At 34.7% G+C, this 19,605-nt stretch overlaps 1 protein-coding gene across 1 annotated transcript; it reads left to right on the top strand.

The window, feature by feature from the left end:
* Positions 1-1,916: 1,916 nt before the first annotated feature.
* On the top strand, positions 1,917-16,429 carry LOC126974808 (kanadaptin). Its single transcript, XM_050822491.1, has 11 exons — positions 1,917-2,287; positions 2,933-3,065; positions 4,537-4,729; positions 6,346-6,523; positions 8,008-8,179; positions 9,700-9,848; positions 10,803-10,972; positions 12,053-12,229; positions 13,398-13,540; positions 14,330-14,472; positions 16,226-16,429. The coding sequence occupies exons 1-11, from the start codon at positions 2,020-2,022 to the stop codon at positions 16,411-16,413; spliced, it is 1,914 nt and encodes a 637-aa protein (XP_050678448.1). The 5' UTR covers positions 1,917-2,019; the 3' UTR covers positions 16,414-16,429.
* The last annotated feature ends 3,176 nt before the right edge of the window (positions 16,430-19,605 follow it).

Here is a 19,605-nt window from a genome sequence, read left to right as displayed (position 1 = left end):
GATAATAGCCCGTGATAACCTAGAACAAGTCTCAGCAGGCCTATTGCGTACCTATCTCAGTTAACAATAACATCGTTTAGTTCTTATACTACATATTCCGTATTAACTATAGTCAGTGGACATCTGTGATGACGTGATATGCACCTCTTAACTGTGTTAATCACCGAAACACATTTTAACAGTTTTCGTATCGATGTCTTAAAAATTGTTTATATTGCGTTCGTGTAAGCTCAAGCTTTACTTTGTAAGACTCAGACTATCTATTTTATAATGTAACATTGTTCAATCAACATTCTGTAGGTAATGGAAGCGTCAACAAATTCTTTGAACGACAACCGTGAACTCAGAACTTTTTAATGTTTATCAAGTATTAACTGTGGTACATACTAGTTTTAGAAGTGATAACTTCATAAGGGAGGTTAAACCGCTTAGTAGCGTAACGCGTTACGTCGCCACGTCAGTCTGGCTTCCCTTTCTCTCACGGATACGGCAGCGGTAGGCATGCTTCTCCTCTCTCACTCTATCCATTTGTTACTTTTTTAGGATTAAATAATGATACTAACAATTTACATATACACAATTCTAATGTACTTATTCAAGAATTGTAACTAAAAATAAAATATAATTTGATGTGTGGTGTGGTGATTGTGTGGTTTTATGAAACCACGGTAAAAGTGAAACTTTTTTTAACATTATACACATTTAACTGAAAATGTTTGGAATAATATTCAAATTAAGGGTATAAAAAATTACTTTATCAATCTAAATTTTATACTTGGAAAATTGGAATGATAATGGGGAAAAAAATTAATTCATCGTCATTCATTTTTGCACTATTCTTTGCTTTTTCCTCGTTGACCAGTTTTTTGGACTCACTAGATGTGTCGTTGTTTACCAAAAGCAAATAAAAGTTTCACTTTAATAAAAAAAAGATTGTGTGGTTTTATGAAACTACGGTAAAAGTGAAACTTTTTTTCACATTATAGACATTTAACTTAAAATTTTTGGAATAATATTCCATCAAGGGTATAAAAATCGCTTTATCAATGTTAATTTTATACTTGGAAAATTGGAATAATAATGGGAAATAATAAAAGTAGACTAAGTCTGCACCTAATATTTTTATTGAACTCTGTGTCTTAGCCCTGGTTAAAAACAAACCAAATTGTGTGGAGCACTGGCACAAATGAGTAATAGTCTCTACACTACACGGTCAGCTGCTGCGATTTAAGGCGCCGCCCAACCGTCACGCAACATGCAACACATAGACGAAAATGTTTGAGACGATGGAATAAAAGTTTCACTTTAATAAAAGTTTCACTACAATAAATAACAACATTTACATTAAACACTGACAAAAACAAACAAAATAGCGTGCAGCACTTTCACAAATGAGTAATAGTCTATATACTACACGGTCAGCTGCTTCGAACCATAGGCGCCGCCCGACCGTCACGTGACATGCAAGACGAAAAAGTTTGAGATGATGTAATAAAAGTTTCACTTTAACAACCATTCCTTAAACTATCATATAAATATACATAGAATTTAAGTAATAACCTTTTCTTTTCTCTCGTTAAACAATTTAAATTTAGTTGATTTCTGTCAGATGTCCCGAGAAGCACACGTTTTTTTATTTAGAAGGGGACAAACAGGCAAGAGGCTCACATGATGGGGAGTGGTGAGGCAACCACTCATTGACATCCCCAACACCAGGGCCCAAGAGATGTGTTGCCGGCCTGTGTGAGTATGCTCTTTTCTTGAAGGTCCCTAATGCGTTTCGTCGCCTTTGGACTTAGAATAATAATATTGTAAGCTAATTAGTACTCGATAATAATTGACAATGACACAACGAAATGTTTATATCTGTAAGAGTATTATTGTTCTGTGACCTGTGTTGATATTTGATAATTCTGACTTAATTTAATATGATTTGTTGAATAGTTTGACCTACTATTTAATAATTTTAAACTTTAACTTAGCACTAAGCAAAAGTAACAGAAGTTTTTACGAATAAAAATGGATTCTAAAATTGAAAACAAAGAACAGAGCGTTCAGATGGAATTTAAGAAACCTGTCTTAGTTGGTCGCATTGGTAAATTACCAAAAAAAGCCAAGCAAGAAAATGAAAACACACGAGCTGTAAATGAAGTTAAGGTGATAACAAAAAATGAAGCACCTGCGCCGCAATCCTCAAAAAGTTCATTGCCGCCAGAAGTGTTATTGAAGGAATTGTCTACTCCTATACCTTACAAGGAACCTAAATGGTCAGGCCTGTGTCCGGACGGTAAGCAAGGAACTTTGCAGCATTGCAAAGACAGCAACGTATTGTTAAATCTAGCAGTTCATCAGACAATTTCTGAACACATTTTTGAATGATTAATGACTCTCTCAAGGCTTCTCTGGCATTGGGAGACTAGTATTAAGTTATCTCAGTAAATATTTATAGGCTGAATTCAAATACAAAGTAAATTTTTTTTTCAAAATAGGACTTATTCAATGTTAAAAATTGTAATGAACCTATTCGAAAATTTATGCCTCAGACATGCTTTATATAACTTGAGAGTGTTCACTCCATATTTAGTATCCATATGTAGTATAAATAAGAAAATAATTCAGATTCTGCTGTTTTAAAATGGGTATGAGTAGACTTTGTGGTCAATATTTAAAATGTCTAATGAATGTGTATGATTATACATTCCTTTTGTAGTTAGTTCTGCTAACCTAATAACCTTAACACCAATCCACTTTAAAAGTTTAATTTTAGTTGAGATCTGAAGATTTCTGTTTATTTGCCTTACACTAAAAGAATGTAAAAGATTAAAAAATACAAATCATATAATTACTTAAATTGATGCATAAAAATGGTATGCTGTGCAAAATTGTATATATTCTATGAATTTAAATTAACACCATATTTGCTTAATTTTAGGAACAGAATATGCATTGGAAGTAATTAAATCTGGAATGATTTTGGATAAAGTCGAATTAACACAAAAACCCTATTATGTGTTTGGAAGACTTGCAAACTGTGATGTAGTTATGGCACACCCCACCATATCAAGGTATAGGTTGTTATTCAAAGATATAGTAATTGTAGAGCTTATCATCGTATTGTACATAATGTTTATTATACATTATATATAAAAACGATGTCATTTCACCAATGTATGAGAAAAAATTAAACAACCCATAGATTTTAGAGTCATAGTTTTAAATGTATGTTTATTAGACACTGTAAGTTTGGCAATGTTCTTGTGATTCCAAGCAAGCTGTATTTGCCTGTAATTGGGTCTGCATCCCTATTTATATTATGAATTTGAATTGAAGTTGTAACGAAGATGTAAAACCTATTGGCAAACACTATACTTAAATAAATACATAAATATAAAATAAATACATTCTTCTGGTGTTATAAGATAATATGGGCAGACATGATCACAAAACATTATATCACCAATATAAATACTCATTTGTCCTATCCTACAGTTTTTTTTATTGATTGTTTCTGCAATCACCAAGACCATAAGCAAAATTGTTAAAGGGACTATGATCTTAGAGTGGAGCGGCCAATTCCGAGCCTCCTCCTTATAATATGTGGACACATTTCAGTCTCTTAACTACTGGTATTTGTAGCATCTCTGTAATTAATACATTAGAATTGTTCTAATGCTATAATTACAGAGATGCTACAATTGCCAGTTCCTTATAATAATATTAATGGTTCATTATATACAGGGGCGTGCATATCATATAGGCAAGTAGGCAGTGCCTACCTTGTTATGATCCTAAATAAATATTGCACTAGTGTTAAAGTTAGTTTAGTTTTATCTGGTTCCGATATTTTATAGCCAAACTTCTATTTAACACCCACTCATAAAATTTTTCCTTACATTAGATACTAAATACCTACGGTAAGCAATCATTTCATATTCCAAAGCTCAACTATGACTAATTAGATGCATAGTGCCTACCTTACTAGAAAACTAATGCACACCCCTGATTATATATAACAACTAGCTGACCCGACAGACATTGTTCTGTATATTATAATAAATAAAATAATGTTTTTATATGAATTTGTCAATAATATATCATAACATCAAAAATTACTTCGTAAAATATGCACCCTGCTGTCGTAATGAAATTGTTTCACAGCAGAACTGTCAAACCGTGCGTCAATAAATTCTCTCATAGAAATTATGTATGGACACATCAAAGGGAAAACAAATTTGTTGTTTTTATTTAATTTAGCAGCATTTTCCTATTTATTCAAACCTTTTAAACCTTCGCTGGACTTCCACAATTAATTTAAGACCAAAATTAGCCAAATCGGTCCAGCCATTCTCGAGTTTTAGCGAGACTAACGAACAGCAATTAATTCTTATATATATAGATTAATGAAGAAGAAACTGCAAGACTTGTATTACATTCTGATCATACCTGTTTTCTGATTGGTTCTAGGAGGAATAGAAAAATATTCTTGGAGGAAAAAATCAGGTGTATTATAATCACATTGTTCTTTCATTATTCCAGGCATCATGCAGTGCTGCAGTATAAGGCATTTGCTGAAGAAAATGAACCATCATCCGGATGGTACATCTATGACCTTGGAAGTACACATGGCACATTTCTCAACCGAGAAAAGCTGAGGGAGAATCACTACACACGCCTGAAAGTTGGTCATCAAATCAAGTTTGGTACCAGTTCGAGAACTTATATTGTTTTGGTATGTGTTTTACTACACTTATATATGATGAATGGAAGAAAAAAAAGAAAGATGAATGGCTTATGCTATTATATGTATGTATCTGTTTGTTATTTTAAGTGATTTTCCTCACTTCTGGGATTAAATATACAAATTTTATTTGTACCATAATTAATGGATGATGTTGAATTCTAATCTGCGCCTCTTGGGATACGACCCAGCGCTTTGACCACTTAGCCAGCCGTCCGAATGACGCAACATCCATTTATTGTGGTATGTTTGTTCAACTCGTGAGCACTTGGCACAAAAAAGCTTGATTAAAGTATTGAATTATAAATGATGTTGAGTGGTGGGCATTTCTCCCTATTGAACAAAGCAGATATATAATCGACTGAGAACTGAGAACATACTACATTACTTCATGTTTGGGTTAGATAATATAACAAAAATTAAAGGAAAATAAATTACAGGGGGCTTGAAGTCGGGAAGTGGAAAAGAGGGGGTGTTTAAGAGTATAAAAGGTTTATATAGATTTCCGGTGAAATAACAAGTCCTATGGAAAAAGTTAAGTAGCAAATTTTTTGGACATATAAATATCTACACCTTTTGTTTTTGCACTCTTTTCAAATAATCTCCCATTTTTATGTGAAAAATTCAAATAACCAAGTTTTTGGTCTTATATTTTTATCTTTAACATCTTTAATAAATATTTCCACAAAATTTAGTAAAATGTTACCTTTTTTAAATCCCAGGCTGTAATTTTTTGATTGGACATATTTATTTTTTCACCTTATTTTGACTTATAAGTATCAAAAAAACACCTAATTATTTTCAATCGAAAATTCTAACGTCAAAACATCTCATCATCAGCTTTTTCTATTTTTTGATGTTGTAAAAAATATGCATTACTAAGTAAAGAAAGGTTGTCAAAAAATGCAAAGAAATGAAAAAATATAAATCAGATTTTTTCACGTGTACTAATTTCAGCTATTTATTAAAATTTACACTTTAATTACTCAAAAAACGATATACTCCATGTTACATTGATAAACATAGTAATAGGATAATGTAACACGGAACCTTTTTACATTTATAAATAGATATGATTAAAATACACACACAAATAAGACAAAAAATAACCTAAAGTTAAACCTTCTTAGTTAATTAATACATTAACCTAGGTAATTGTCTTAGTGACTGCATACAATTGTCACTGTATGACGTAATTTGGAAGGTCCTCAGATATTTCTGACGGCATATACATACAAACAATCAGTATTATCTCCCAGTGTAAGCTGGCATCAAGACCCATTAGAGTTTCAAGTAGTAACTCAACTTCTATGATTATCTACTCTTTCATCTATCATTTCAACACCTCAACATTTCCATAGAATCCTCCTTTTATTCGAAATTGTCTATACTTTAGTTGAACAAAGCATACAAGATTTTATAAACGATACGTCACTCGAACGGTTGGCTTAGTTGGAAAGAGCGCTCGCAAGGAACGCGAGAGGGTGCGGTTCGAGTCCTGTATCTATCATAAAATTTGGTTTTCAGTTTTATTTGTATAATTTATCCCAGAAGTGAGGGTTATCACCTTAAAAACATAACAAATTATTTATTACCTTGTTCTTCAGGGCCCAGACTACGATTGCGAAGGTGAATCAGAGCTCACTGTGACAGAAATTAAACGCAGAGCTCAACAGATGAAAATGGAGAGAGAGAGAATGATTCAGGAGGCCAAAGAGCAGAGGGAGAAGGAAAGACTTGAAGAGGAGAAAAGGAGAGAGGAGCAAGGAATTGATTGGGGAATGGGTATGTATATCTAATATATAAAATTCTCGTGTCACGGTGTGCGGGACCGAACTCCTCCGAAACGGCTTGACCGATTCTCATGAAATTTTGAGTGCATATTGGGTAGGTCTGAGAATCGGACAACATCTATTTTTCATCCCCCTAAATGTTAAGGGTGGTCCACACGAAATTTTTTTTATGTTTTTTTTGACATTTTTTTAAATTTGTTTGATTATGAGTCAGCATTAAAAAATACATACAACTTCAAATTTCCACCCATCTACGATCAACAGTTACTTTTGTATCGCGATTTTAATATCGGCAATACAACGTTTGCTGGGTCAGCTAGTAGCCATATACTATAAACAGTGATGAAAATTTATTTGATATCTATTTATTATTAAATGACAGCTTTGAGAAACATTATATTGATGCTATATTATATGGCTTTTGGGTTCGTAAGTTTCATCATGATAAATTGTTTTTTTTTTTTAAGTCATAGATGAACATTTATTCTACACAAAGTGTAAAGTTAAAAGATATGCACCAATTAAGATATGACTATTTATTTGCGTTTCCAAAGTAAACTAGTTGCCTCCGGAACCACTTCCTATTTATATGCCTGTCTTCTGTTCATAAATAGGCTCCTTATTCTTACCTTGTCGTCCTAAACTAGCGCCATTTCAATATATTTGATGGTGATATATTCACTTTCTAAAGCCAAGACTCTATTGTACTGAACAATTATATAAAGACTGCGACATACTATCCGTTAGAAAACTTTATGTCCTTCATGTTACTCTTAAAAGACACAAAACTTTAATCCCTGATCCTTCTTACCTTGTGAAAAGAACAAACCATGTTATTATTAAGCCAACTAGTGTAAAGACCACTTTTGCAATGTGACAGTTTATGAAACAATCGGAACATGTTTATAACCTTATTAATGAAAAACTCAAGATCTATACGCGAAAATGGAATGTAGACGAAGTTTAACTACTTGGTTGAAATCCATGAATTATGAGGAAATGGAAGAACTACAGGGAGTAAATTTTAGTTATACCTTCTTGATAGTACAATAAGTCGTGTTTTACGAAAAGTAACAATGAAACACACCACACACACGCTCATACACACACATACTCACATACATACACATACACACACACACACACACACACTCAGACATCCTGTTTGTATAATATTTTTCTTTCGTTAAATTATATTTTTAGACTTAATTTGTGATCCCTAGTTTTTGGTACTGACTAATTTTAATTGATATGGAAGAGCGTGGCCTTCTGGCACAGCTGTTTCTCACTTAATAGAAAAGTCACATCCACTATTATGTTTGTACCATTTTTGTTACAGAAATAAATATTTTTTCATTTTTTCATTCACTCATACACTTCATATTCGTAATTTGTATAAAGTTGTGCAGTTATTTACTTTTATTATTATTTATTTAAGTGACCAAACCTTCTCAAAGTCTGTATATTATATAACAGGGGATGATGCGGAGGAAGAAACAGATATGGCTGAAAATCCATACGCAGTAACCACTAATGAGGAATTGTATTTGGATGATCCGAAGAAAACACTCCGGGGATATTTTGAACGGGAAGGCCATGAGCTTAACTATGATTGTGAAGAAAGAGGCGTTGGACAATTTATTTGTAGGTTTGTATTTAAATTAACATTGTTATGTCATTTCGTGTACTGCACTGCCATATTTCGTGTTATAAGTTTTTAAGTATTTTGTTGGGCGATATACTATGCTTTTTCAACAAGATCCCAGCAAATGTACAAAATGAATAATTTTGTTAAAAACGTTCTTGTGGTAAAATTCATTATATAAAACACTTTTTAAATGATTAAAAAGCGTGTAAATGTAACTTTGTCTTTACATTAGAGATTTGAGTAAGTTTCAGGGGAACTTTTACGGAAAAATCTAATGTAACGCGTTTTAATCCTTTAAAAAGTGTTATTTAAATGTGTAACAATAACATATTATCTCCTATATGTTAAAAACATACTATAGTCACTATATATAGTTTATATCATATAACACTTCCTTGCTAAATAATAATTAATGTTTATGTTTTTTTTTTTATTTATTTGATTTTTAAATTTTCAAGCCTTAAGTACCCAACCAATCATCATTTCGTTTTGCACACACGTTGTCATACATAAAAGAAGGAGAATAAAAGTACCTTTTATCCTGAAATGTTTACAAATTCCTGATCCCTTAGAAATTAATTCAGCGCGATACGAATTTTAGATCGGGTCCACATACTATAAGGAATAACTGAGAAAGAAAGCAATGGAAGGAAAGATAACTATTTCCAAGATAATAGTTCTGCCTAGTTTATTGCGCCCGTTCTTCTCAGGTCTGAAGTATATCTTTTCGAATGAGTAGTAATGGTAGATTTTGACGTCCATTAAGCGTTTTTAAATCTTATTTTGAATAAATATATTACAATTGCATATAGTTTTAGTTTATTTTCGAATATTATAACTACTACATTCGATAAATGTTGATAAATTTTACCACAGTCAAAGATGAAAAAATGTGCCTACCGCCAATAGCAATTCACATGACGTCGAGTCGAAAACGTGTCCACTCCTATGTGAGCGAGACAGCAATAAAGGTCTTTCACAAAAACATACGGCACCACATCCGTTACAATAATAGGTGGTGTCGCCTTTCAAAGTATCCCTAATATTATGATATCATAACCTAGTCCATTGTCAATGTACCAATAGATTTTTGAAAAGCATCTGAATAGGTGTACCACTATATTATTGATTTTTTTTTAGTGGAATTCACTGTAACCAGCTTAGAAGGTCCATGTTATTCGTATGGACTAAAGACTAGGAATAAATAAGGACTTGAGTTCACCAAAAAATGGTGTGACTCAGGAAATAAATAGTCTCTTACGGAATACCGCAAGGGACTAGTTTTGGACCATTTTTATTTGTCATATACATAAACGACACAGTTTACATAATGAAGTACTTAAATTTCTTGTTTTATGAGATCAAAGATTTTTTTTACCTTCTTAATCTCATCGTCAACAAAACCTTGCGGAGTATTGCTATGTAAAAAGTCGTGACCGGCGATACGTTAAATTACAAAAAGATATTTACATAAACCTATCTGCATTTTTTAATACAAACATTTATAATTAATATTTTAGGGTAGAACTTCCAATTGATGATCCACACGGCAGGCCGGTGCAAGCGGAAGTCGTCCATCGTGGTAAGAAGAAAGAGGCGGTTATTGCGTGCGCGCTCGAGGCCTGCAGGATACTGGATAGAGCTGGACTACTGAGACAAGCTAAACATGGTAAGATTTCTAGAAGGATCAGCAGAAATAAGTTGCAATTGTCATGGTCCATGGTCATGGGATATTCTGGCCTCTTTACGATCGGCATCACATTATTAAAGAAGTTAATGGCGGAAGTGATCTATAATCATCATCTTCACCTTAAATCGTAATAGAACAAACAAAAGACCTTTGATGGTGCTTTTGGATATTTTTTAATGAAAATAGGTAATTTAATTAGCGAATGGACCATCTGGCCAAAAAAAATACTAAATCCATCTGTAGCTCGGCTGTGTGTCCTTTAATTGAACTGTTTGAGCAATCTTGATGAAAATTATTGTGTTGCAAGAATATATTGTGATTGTGCAAAACATAGGCTTTCATGCAGTAACTATACAAAAAATCATGAAACTTTGCACCCAAGTCAGGAAAGTTACATAGGGTATGTTTCATCATGAAGTTTTTAGTTCCTAAGCGAGAGCTATACGAATTAAATGTAAGCCAACTCGCGGGCAGAAGCCGCTAATGATGAAGAATAGATAATAGTACTAAATCTTTATTTTTTTTCACACTTATAACATTGCATAGCATTTACTAAGAGTAAGCTAGTCTAAGAAGTACTAGGAGACCTGTTTGACAGATGACCAGTCTCCCCATAGTACAGACCAGGTAGAGATCATAATATGATAATTTTGTTTGCGCTCTTCTTGGGGTTATAAAATTTCAATGACAGCTGACATTTTTTTCTTTTACTTAAGTCCTCTTTTCACGAACTTCAATCGCTAAAGTCATCGACAAAATATTTACTTTTGTACGAGGCGTCAGTATTTGAATTTGGATGAACGCCAAAATGTTGGTCCCTTTAAAAGTACCGACGGCGTTATTTGCTATTTCAAATGTCTCGGCCTTAATTACTATGATTGTTTCTTCGTTTTAACCGACCGCAGGATAATATAATACACTTGGGCTATATAGAATCAAGACGCAGAAAACAACGCGACTGGAGCGCCGACGACTACTACGACTCTGACGAGGACACGTTTCTGGACCGGACCGGCAGCGTGGAGAAGAAACGGAGGCAGAGGATGCAGAAACACGGAGTGGTGCAGCGAGAAGACAGCACACCCGCCACCTATGACGATTTGGTGAGTATTTACTAAAACTGTCTCAGTCGGAAAAAGGCACCGTTGTGGTGCACCCATAATCTAGCCGGCATCCTGTGCAAAGAAGCCTCCCACTGGTAAATGCCCTTAGTCGCCTCTTAGACACCATTAGGCCTGGGGGCCAAAAAAGTATGCGTTCCTGCAGTTCACAATTTTATTCATGAACAGCGAATCAAACTTGACGATGCGTCTCTTTTTCCCGTTTCTCGCAACTTCCGCGTACTGCCATTAATAATTATCCATTTAGTTGGCACTCTAACATAATTTTGCACAGATGAGAGCCCTCATGCAATATCGGAATCTCAGGAGCGTTGCCAGTCTATTATCATTTAAAGCTACTCACGTCGTATCATCCTTGAAACACCACTCTCGGAAATTTTTTCCTGTTTGTCTGTGCTCTTCAAGACTGTGCATGAACGTGGCATATTCATATGGTGATGATGGTAATAATTAAAGTCTTTAAAGGCATAAAAGGCATTTATTTTCTGAAAATTGATTCCTTTAGAATTCTTTTTGATGTCATTTCTTATACTACTAGATACTACTACCGCTTCGGAAACAAATTGCGCTCTGAGAGAGAAGAAGCGGCGCAAGAAACTCTCCCAGCATTCTTTTTTGCGCTCTTTTCAAATAGCTTTGATGCATGTTTCGGTGCTGTGCGACAGCGGTCGTAAAAAAAGCCACAAGCAGTACCTACAGTTTTTAAATACACGCTATTCACCTATACTTAGGTTATTGCCGTTGCAATGCAACATTTTTTTTTATATAAGTGAGGAGGAGTGGTGAGGCAGCCGCCCGTGGTCAAGAGGTTCGTTACCGGCGTTTAAACTGGGATGGTGGTATGCTCTTTTCTTGAAGATCCCTTATTCGTATTAGCTCGGGAAAACAACAGCCGGTAATTGATTCCACAAAGTGGCTGTGCGAGACAAGAAATTTCATGAAAACCGCGCGGTTGTGAAATCCCAGACGTAAACGTGAACCGGGTGGTATTTAGCATTTGAACCATGATTTGTACATACTATTCCCCTTCTACTTATCTTTCATAAATATCGTCTTTTGCAGCTCAAGCGCATAACGGAGATAGAAGAGAAGATAGAAGCAGAAGAGAAGAACTTAGAACGACTGCGGGCGTCGAGCAAGCAGGCTCATAGTGATGTGGAGTCGGACGCGCTCGACGCGTTCATGAGCAGCCTGGGCAAGCAGAGCATGGCACAGAAGGCTGACATATCCAGGAGTAAGGTGAGAAGAAGAGAAGAGAGCTCTGTTCAAATTTGTACTAGATTCAGAGTTCCATATCCAATGGAGCTAATTATGTGTCAGTAAGTTGACAAACTGAATTCAAACATTCTTTTTTAACCACACCCCATAATACTGCTCGTAAATAAAAATAATGTCATAGAAGTATTTTAATAAAAGTCAACCTTATTGCTTTCTGTTTAGGTTTAATTTCGACTAGTGCGTATTGAACAAAGCACCCTGTTGCTCCGCGTAACTGACTCAGACTATAGAAATGACAGATATTATTTGTTTTTTAATATTGTTGAATTTAAATTGAAATATAAATTTAATATTATGTACCGTGAAACTGATATAATAAATTTATTGGTGATTCTTTACGCAATACTTGAAAGCACGCCAAGCCATTTAGCGTGTTTACGTGTCGGTTGTAGTTCAACCATACTTCACACAAACAGAGCCACACGTTTATTGGTGCTTTTATTTTACTTGCCGTTAACCTTAAAGGACTACAGATTAGATCGAAATGTCACGCAGTTTATCGTCATAGATTGTACCAACATGCAATGCATAACTACTTTTTCAATTAAGCTGCAAGTTTTGATCCGAACAATGATATAATAATTGCAAAGTAAAATGCTTGAAAGAATATCTTCGTTGGACGTCAAAAAACACAAAATTCAATTAATGGCGTTACACTTTTACGTTCGGCAACGATACAATTCAAATCGGACGCAGTAGGTCTGAACCGCTGAATAGTGGGGAGGGAGGAAGGAATGAGATGGAATTGTCAGCCTTAACGAACACCCCTAAATTCGGGATGTTCCAGTAAACTGCTGCGCGATATACCCAGGTTTGATTTTAAACAGGTTTTTTTTAATAATTGTAATTTTCTCTACTCCTTCTTTCCTCTGTCCCATTTTAGGTAGGGTGGGCTCATTCTCCTCCTTGCGCCATGATCTTCTGTCTAAGGTTTTCGGTTTGAAAACTCCTAATTTCATGTTTATGTTCAATAGGGGGAGGATTTATGTGAACCTTCTATGCGTGCGCACTGCGCCCCGCGAGGTATTAACACGACAATAAATAAATACATCCATAGCTGTTGCGTGTTTCCCTTGCCCTTCCGTATTAAGTACATAACAGTTCCTATGTTGTATATTGTACATTTTAGATGAGCATTCACAAAATGAAGGCCGAGCTAACGAAGACCCAACGTTTGGCGGAGCTTGCCCGCCCGGCGCATGCGCCGCCCATCATCAAAGCCAGCAGCAAGGCGCACGTCAAGCAAAACAACTCAGTTGTCTATGGGAAGAGGTAATATATGTGATGGAGTAAGGCCGGTCATATGATTAGGGTCTTTGTGGTTGTGGGCGTTGATCACGACAGCAAGTAAAACACAATCTTACAAACACACTATTATTATCAGCAACAAACGTTACAATTGTAATGGTAGGTACATTTCACAAAACCTTATGTAAAAAGAACGCGGTGTTCCCGGAATGCGCGTGCGACACAACCGCCTGGATCGATGGTTCTTCCCTGACTGACTGCTCGGCGCCCGCACTCGCACCGCACGCCGATTACTCGAGCTAAGATGAATACCAAATCATCTCGCTTCTTCGCTCGACGTTCTTGACTACATGTCGTATTATAAATACTACACAAGCTCAGAGAGTGCCTTGCCTTCATATGATGGGTTAACGGGGTTTAACGTGCAAAAAAATTATAGCTATACAAATGCATTCCTTACGCGCTCTTTGTCAATTGTTACTACCTACCTACTTATGGGTACTACTATTGATTAATTTTGTGTATAAAGAGTTACGGAATAAATGAGGAAAATAAGGACCTCCGAATGGTCCGAAACTAGTTAGTACCTACATCGATAAACCGTGAGTTAGGCCAATTTAAATGTTATTGGACAGCTCAGACAATCATAAAATCTCTAAGTAGAAGAATTTTTCTTTAGCCACAGATTACAATTCACTACAATACAATATTTGAATGAAAATCTAAAGGTGCTTCAAAATAATTTTATATATGTATGTGATAACATAAACTAACCCATCCCTAAGTGGTAATAACAATATGAAAACCCCGCAGATTGAAACTTAAAGAGGACTTGGAGAAGAGGACCAAAGTAAGAGAAGTAAAGAAACAGGAAGAAAGTGAGTTTGTTGAAGAGGTTGACTCTGATGAAGAGGAAAAACTTGCGGTCAGAGTAGATGGTGCAGAAGAAAAGACAGGTAAGGAAAAAAACATGAATAGTACACCTTACTGGGTCTATTTCAAATTGTACATTTTCATGGGACATCAAAATAAGAGCTCACATAAAATTCTACATCCTATTCTTTGTCTTACCGTGTCTGGGCTCATAATAATCTCTCTTCATAACTTTTTTTTATTACTACCAGCTGATCTCATAACCGTTAGTGATCATATTTTTTTTATTAATACTATTAGAACCAAGGACCAATATAAATTTATATTTTTTTTTTTCGGGATTTTTTTCTTCATAACATTCATTCAATTGCTTTAATTAATAATGTTGTACTAAAAACATACTTCAACTTATAATGTCATTGTTCAGAATAGCTTACTGTGTAACAGACATTTATTATAATTTTTGTATTAATAAAGGCTTTGTAGTAAAAAACTTGTATTTAATGTTTCTGGAAAAGGATTTGGTGTCTAGGTAAGTTTTAGAATGGTATACCTATTATCTGTTATTTGAAATATGACTGTAAATACTAGTTGTTACCTGTCCTTCGGTCGGGCTCATAATATGTATTTATGTTCTAACTTAACCTATCCTACTTTAGTTTTTTTAAGAAAGGAAAAGTATTGTATGTAAACTATATGAAAATGAATATGATTTTTAATTATATGGATAAAAACACTTAATAAACACAAAAATTAGAATTAAACACATTTATGAATATTATAGTTATTTATTGAAATGATTATAAGTTTCGACCATTAGTATAAATAAATATATTAAAACAAATATTAGTAAAAAGAAAATGTATGATTAGTAGTGTAGATATTATGAATTTCAATGATTATGTAATATAATATTTACGTGTCAATATTTTATGAAGAATGATTATTATGACTTAAAATGGTATGAAAAATATTTTCGGTCATTCGATGATGGGTGTTGAAAAGTTATGTAACACAATGTGCACTCCAAAATAAGACTGGGTTATCAGGTCGTGTATATTTTTCATGTTTGTTACTTCAGAACTGTGCCGTTTGTTACCGATCGATTAATTTGAAAACGTATATCTACTTACAAATTTGTCTATTTACAAGAAAATCCAATTCTGTTGCCAGTTTGTACATTTTTTTTTTGTTTAGTTATATTACTTTAAACAAACATTTAATTATAAAAACCATATCTAATGTCCTATGAAAAATTAAGGGAATTCCCGGAAAAGTGTTGATTTATATCAACACTTAAATATAATAAATATATACAGAAGTCTTTACTGATATTATTATCAGTAAAGACTTCTGTATATATTTATTTGATTTTATTAATATTGTGTGATAATATTTTTAATTAATATCCTTCCCAAATCGGCAGTGCCTCGAGGCACTAGATTTTTCAGATACACCAAAACTAAGTGTGCCATATAGCAACCTATTCCCTCACCAAGGTCCGACCCTTATTTTGTGTATAAGATGGTTTATTTTGAATAGTCTTTTAGCTTGTTTCATAGCTATCTGATAAATACACACAAATAAAAGGCATAAAAGGCACTTTATCGTCGCAAACAGAATCTCGTTTTTGAACACACTTTAAAAAAGTCTTTTGTATGCGAACAGATAGCAATAATATAAATAAGCGTTAAGATGAACACCCAAAAAATGCTCAATGTGTCTAAAGAAGTTTTCACTTTAAAAAAATTGTAAACTGTGCAAGAAACAATTAGATTGTAGCGGATTCAAGAGTGTTTACGGAAGCCATTATAATTGTGATTGCTAAATTTACAGAGGATGACAATAAGAAGAAATCACGACCAGAAATGGATCACAAGACCACAAATAATGATGTGGCAGAAGAAACAAAAAAGGAGAGAGTATTTGGACCTATGAGGCCGCCAGAAGACTATGTTATACCGGAGAGCTACTTTGATCAAGAAACAGACCGAGATCTGCCAGAGATAGTTGATGAGACATAATATAATGTTATAAATATTTTTTAGTTTTTATTTGAGCAACAAATCCCACAGACTTATACAGTATGGTTTGCAAATATATGAAATAAATGAAAATACAAGTCATACTGGTCCACAGAAGTATAGTAAAATTAATAATTAAATTAAAATCACTAAATTATAAAAGTGAAATTTTCAAAGAAACTAATTATCAAAATTGAATTAGAAAAAAGAAAACAGTCGGTTTAGACTACGTACTTTGACCCCGAGGAGCGAAAACGTAGCTCACCGCGGCGAATTGGCTGTTACTTCTCTTCTCGTAAACAAGCTCTTAACAATAACATAATTATTAGCGAAGAAATTAAAATTGATTTAAACATTTCACTTGAACTTTAAGAAAGTTAAATTAATAAATACAGTGAATCACTTGAAACAATCGCGGGCTGCGTAAGGAACTCGCTTGGACACTCCAGACATCGAACACATTCCGAAAGCTCGCGTTAAAGTGAATCAACAAATTACAAATACTCAAATAAATTGGCGAAAATACGCCACAATTCTAGTTTATCGATACTTTATTTACAATTACTAACCAACAACCTAAACAAGGCATTAAAAACTAGTAGTTTTGTGTTATTCTAATGTTGTAATATTTTTAACAATTAATAAATTAATGAATGGATAAGCTTTGTAAAAAAATAGTTTATTTTTGTAAGTTTCAAGTAAAGTAAGGAAGGTAAGTAACAATACTTACGAAACCACTGTTTTCTGAGTGATTTCCTGAGCAGCGAACAAGTACCTAAGTTGGTACGATTTTTGATAGGTTGCTTTCAAATTACAAACAAGTAATAAATTGTTATTGTTTAGATCATCCTTATTCACAATCATTATATTATCTAAACTACTTCATAATTTATAAAAATAAAAATTCTGAAGCTGTTTTGTTTTAAACACTTAGGTAGGTTTTTTACAATAATCATTACAGAACAATTTCAGAATAGACTTAACAGCTTATTGTTTATCGATTGCAACTTCCTTTGAAGAAAGCTAATTATCGATAGATGTCCTTCCCTATGCCGGACGATGTTGACCTTGCCTTTGAATAGCGCCGCCGGCACGTGTATTTTATAGCCTAAACACATGGTCGGATTTGTTACCGCCCGACTATAGGACGGTCCGGTGTGGGGTGTGTGTCTGGGCGTGAGTGGACGCTTCGCACGAATTTGTCGCCGCCGCGCCGTGCTCACTACGGTCCGGACGGTAATAATAATATTTTTTTGAGATCGACAATGCGACATACTACCGAATATGGTCGAACCCCAAGCCCGTGAACGCTGGAGTACCCCAAAGCTGTTTGCTATCTCCCACGCTGTTTCTACTGCATATCAATGATATGTTGGACAAATCCAACATGCATTGCTATGCAGACGACAGCACTGGTGATGCCGCATAATCGGGCCATGCAGATCTCTCGGGAAATCGACGATCAGTCCCAGGAGAAACTTGTGTCTTCTATCGAGTCCTCCCTTGAAAAGGTCGTGGAATGGGCCAAATTGAACCTTGTCCAATTTAATCCCCAGAAGTCTCAAATTTGCGCATTTATCACTCTAAAACCCCATTTTACGACAAATCACCGCTCTTCGACAACACTTCCCTTAAAGCCTCGCCTAGTATCGGAATACTGGGTCTCGAAATCTCGAGCGATTGCCATTACAAAGCGCAGCTCCGACCATCAAGTATTGCTGTCATCTCAGATCTGGCGCACCCCAGTATCAGCTCGATCCATTTGACCGCGTGCAACGCAGAGCAGTCTGAATTGTCGAGGACCCAGTGCTTTGTGAACGGCTGGATCACTTGGCGTTGCGTAGACACGTCGCTTCATTGTGTGTCTTCTACCGCATTTATCACGGGGAGTGTTCCGAAGAGCTGTTTCACCTGATTCCTGCCGCCGAATTCCACCTTCGCACGACACGCCACAAAATAGGATATCATCCCCACCATCTGGATGTGTAGCCGTCCTAGCGTGGGTTTTTTTCCACGTACTACAAAGTTGTGGAATGAACTTCCTTGTGCGGTGTTTCCGAGACGATACGATATGGGTACCTTCAAAAAGAAGCGCGTCCACCTTAAAGGCCGGCAACACTCCTGGGATTCCAGTTGTGTTGCAAGAGAATGTGGACGGCGGTGATCACTTAACACCAGGTGACCCGTACGCTCGTATGTCCTTATTTTTCATAAATAAAAAAGAATGTTCCGGTACCAGACCGCGTTCGATGGTTCATCCGGGCCAAATCCGACCATGTGTTTAGGCTATAAGATACACGTGCCGATCTCTTTGACGGCCGCGGGCGGCGCAATTCAAAGGCAGCTAGGCAAAGCGGCAACGCCGCCTTATGGTATTGAAATATTCAAGTTCATTGAATCATTGGCCCAGTAACCAAAATCTTACAGGACAATTAAATTTGTTTAAAATGAAAAGCGTACTTTTTGACAAAACCAATGCACAGATTTCGTTAATTTTTGGTATATCATCACCTAATATGCCAACAAGTATGCACCAACATTTATTTCATATAAGCTATTTCCATACTGTATAACACCACAAATTTTTATTACCAAAAAATAATTTGGGCAATGTATAAAAGGGAAGAGATTGTAAAATAACAGTTCCTTTTTGTACTGGAAAGAAAAAATAAACTTTTCAAAATCCTGCATATGATACTGACTTATTATGAAAATGTATCAATATAGAAACCCTTCCGAAAGGTCGTAGTAACTTGTGAAAAAAGTGTTTTTGTTGCATCACTTGTAAAATGATGACAATATATTGTTTCAACAGTGGCAAAGAGTGTCTTGCCACTTCTTCTCATTACCACTCATACTTTTCGGAGGTGGTAGTAAATGGTAAAATCTATAACTGGACTACATTAGTGTCATATTTTAAACTAAATGAAATTAAAAAGATTTTAAGAACATTGTGAAATATGCTAATTCTATACAAAAAGTAATTAAAAAAATATAATAATTTATTTGTCCAAATTAAAAATGTATAATATGAGTATATTCAGAAACTTATAGAGAATCAAGTAATGGAAATTAAACCTTAAGATGCTTCCCGTCAGTTACAAATATTTTATAGTATAGAACTTTGCTATTGTTCTTTATTTGATGAAACATCTTATTATTAAAAAAAACTTGACAACTTTGGATGAAAAT

The sequence above is a fragment of the Leptidea sinapis genome, chromosome 33, assembly GCF_905404315.1.
Source record: "Leptidea sinapis chromosome 33, ilLepSina1.1, whole genome shotgun sequence".
Classification (NCBI taxonomy): domain Eukaryota; kingdom Metazoa; phylum Arthropoda; class Insecta; order Lepidoptera; family Pieridae; genus Leptidea; species Leptidea sinapis.
The sequence above is the reverse complement of the archived record's forward strand: the minus strand, read 5'-3'. Positions and strand labels throughout refer to the sequence as shown.

Coding starts and splice junctions, on each gene's coding strand:
- LOC126974808 (XM_050822491.1), top strand. CDS start 2,020: ATGGATTCTAAAATTGAAAACAAAGAACAGAGCGTTCAGATGGAATTT. Junction 2,288..2,932: donor GTCAGGCCTGTGTCCGGACG/GTAAGCAAGGAA, acceptor GCTTAATTTTAG/GAACAGAATATGCATTGGAA. Junction 8,180..9,699: donor GTTGGACAATTTATTTGTAG/GTTTGTATTTAA, acceptor TTAATATTTTAG/GGTAGAACTTCCAATTGATG.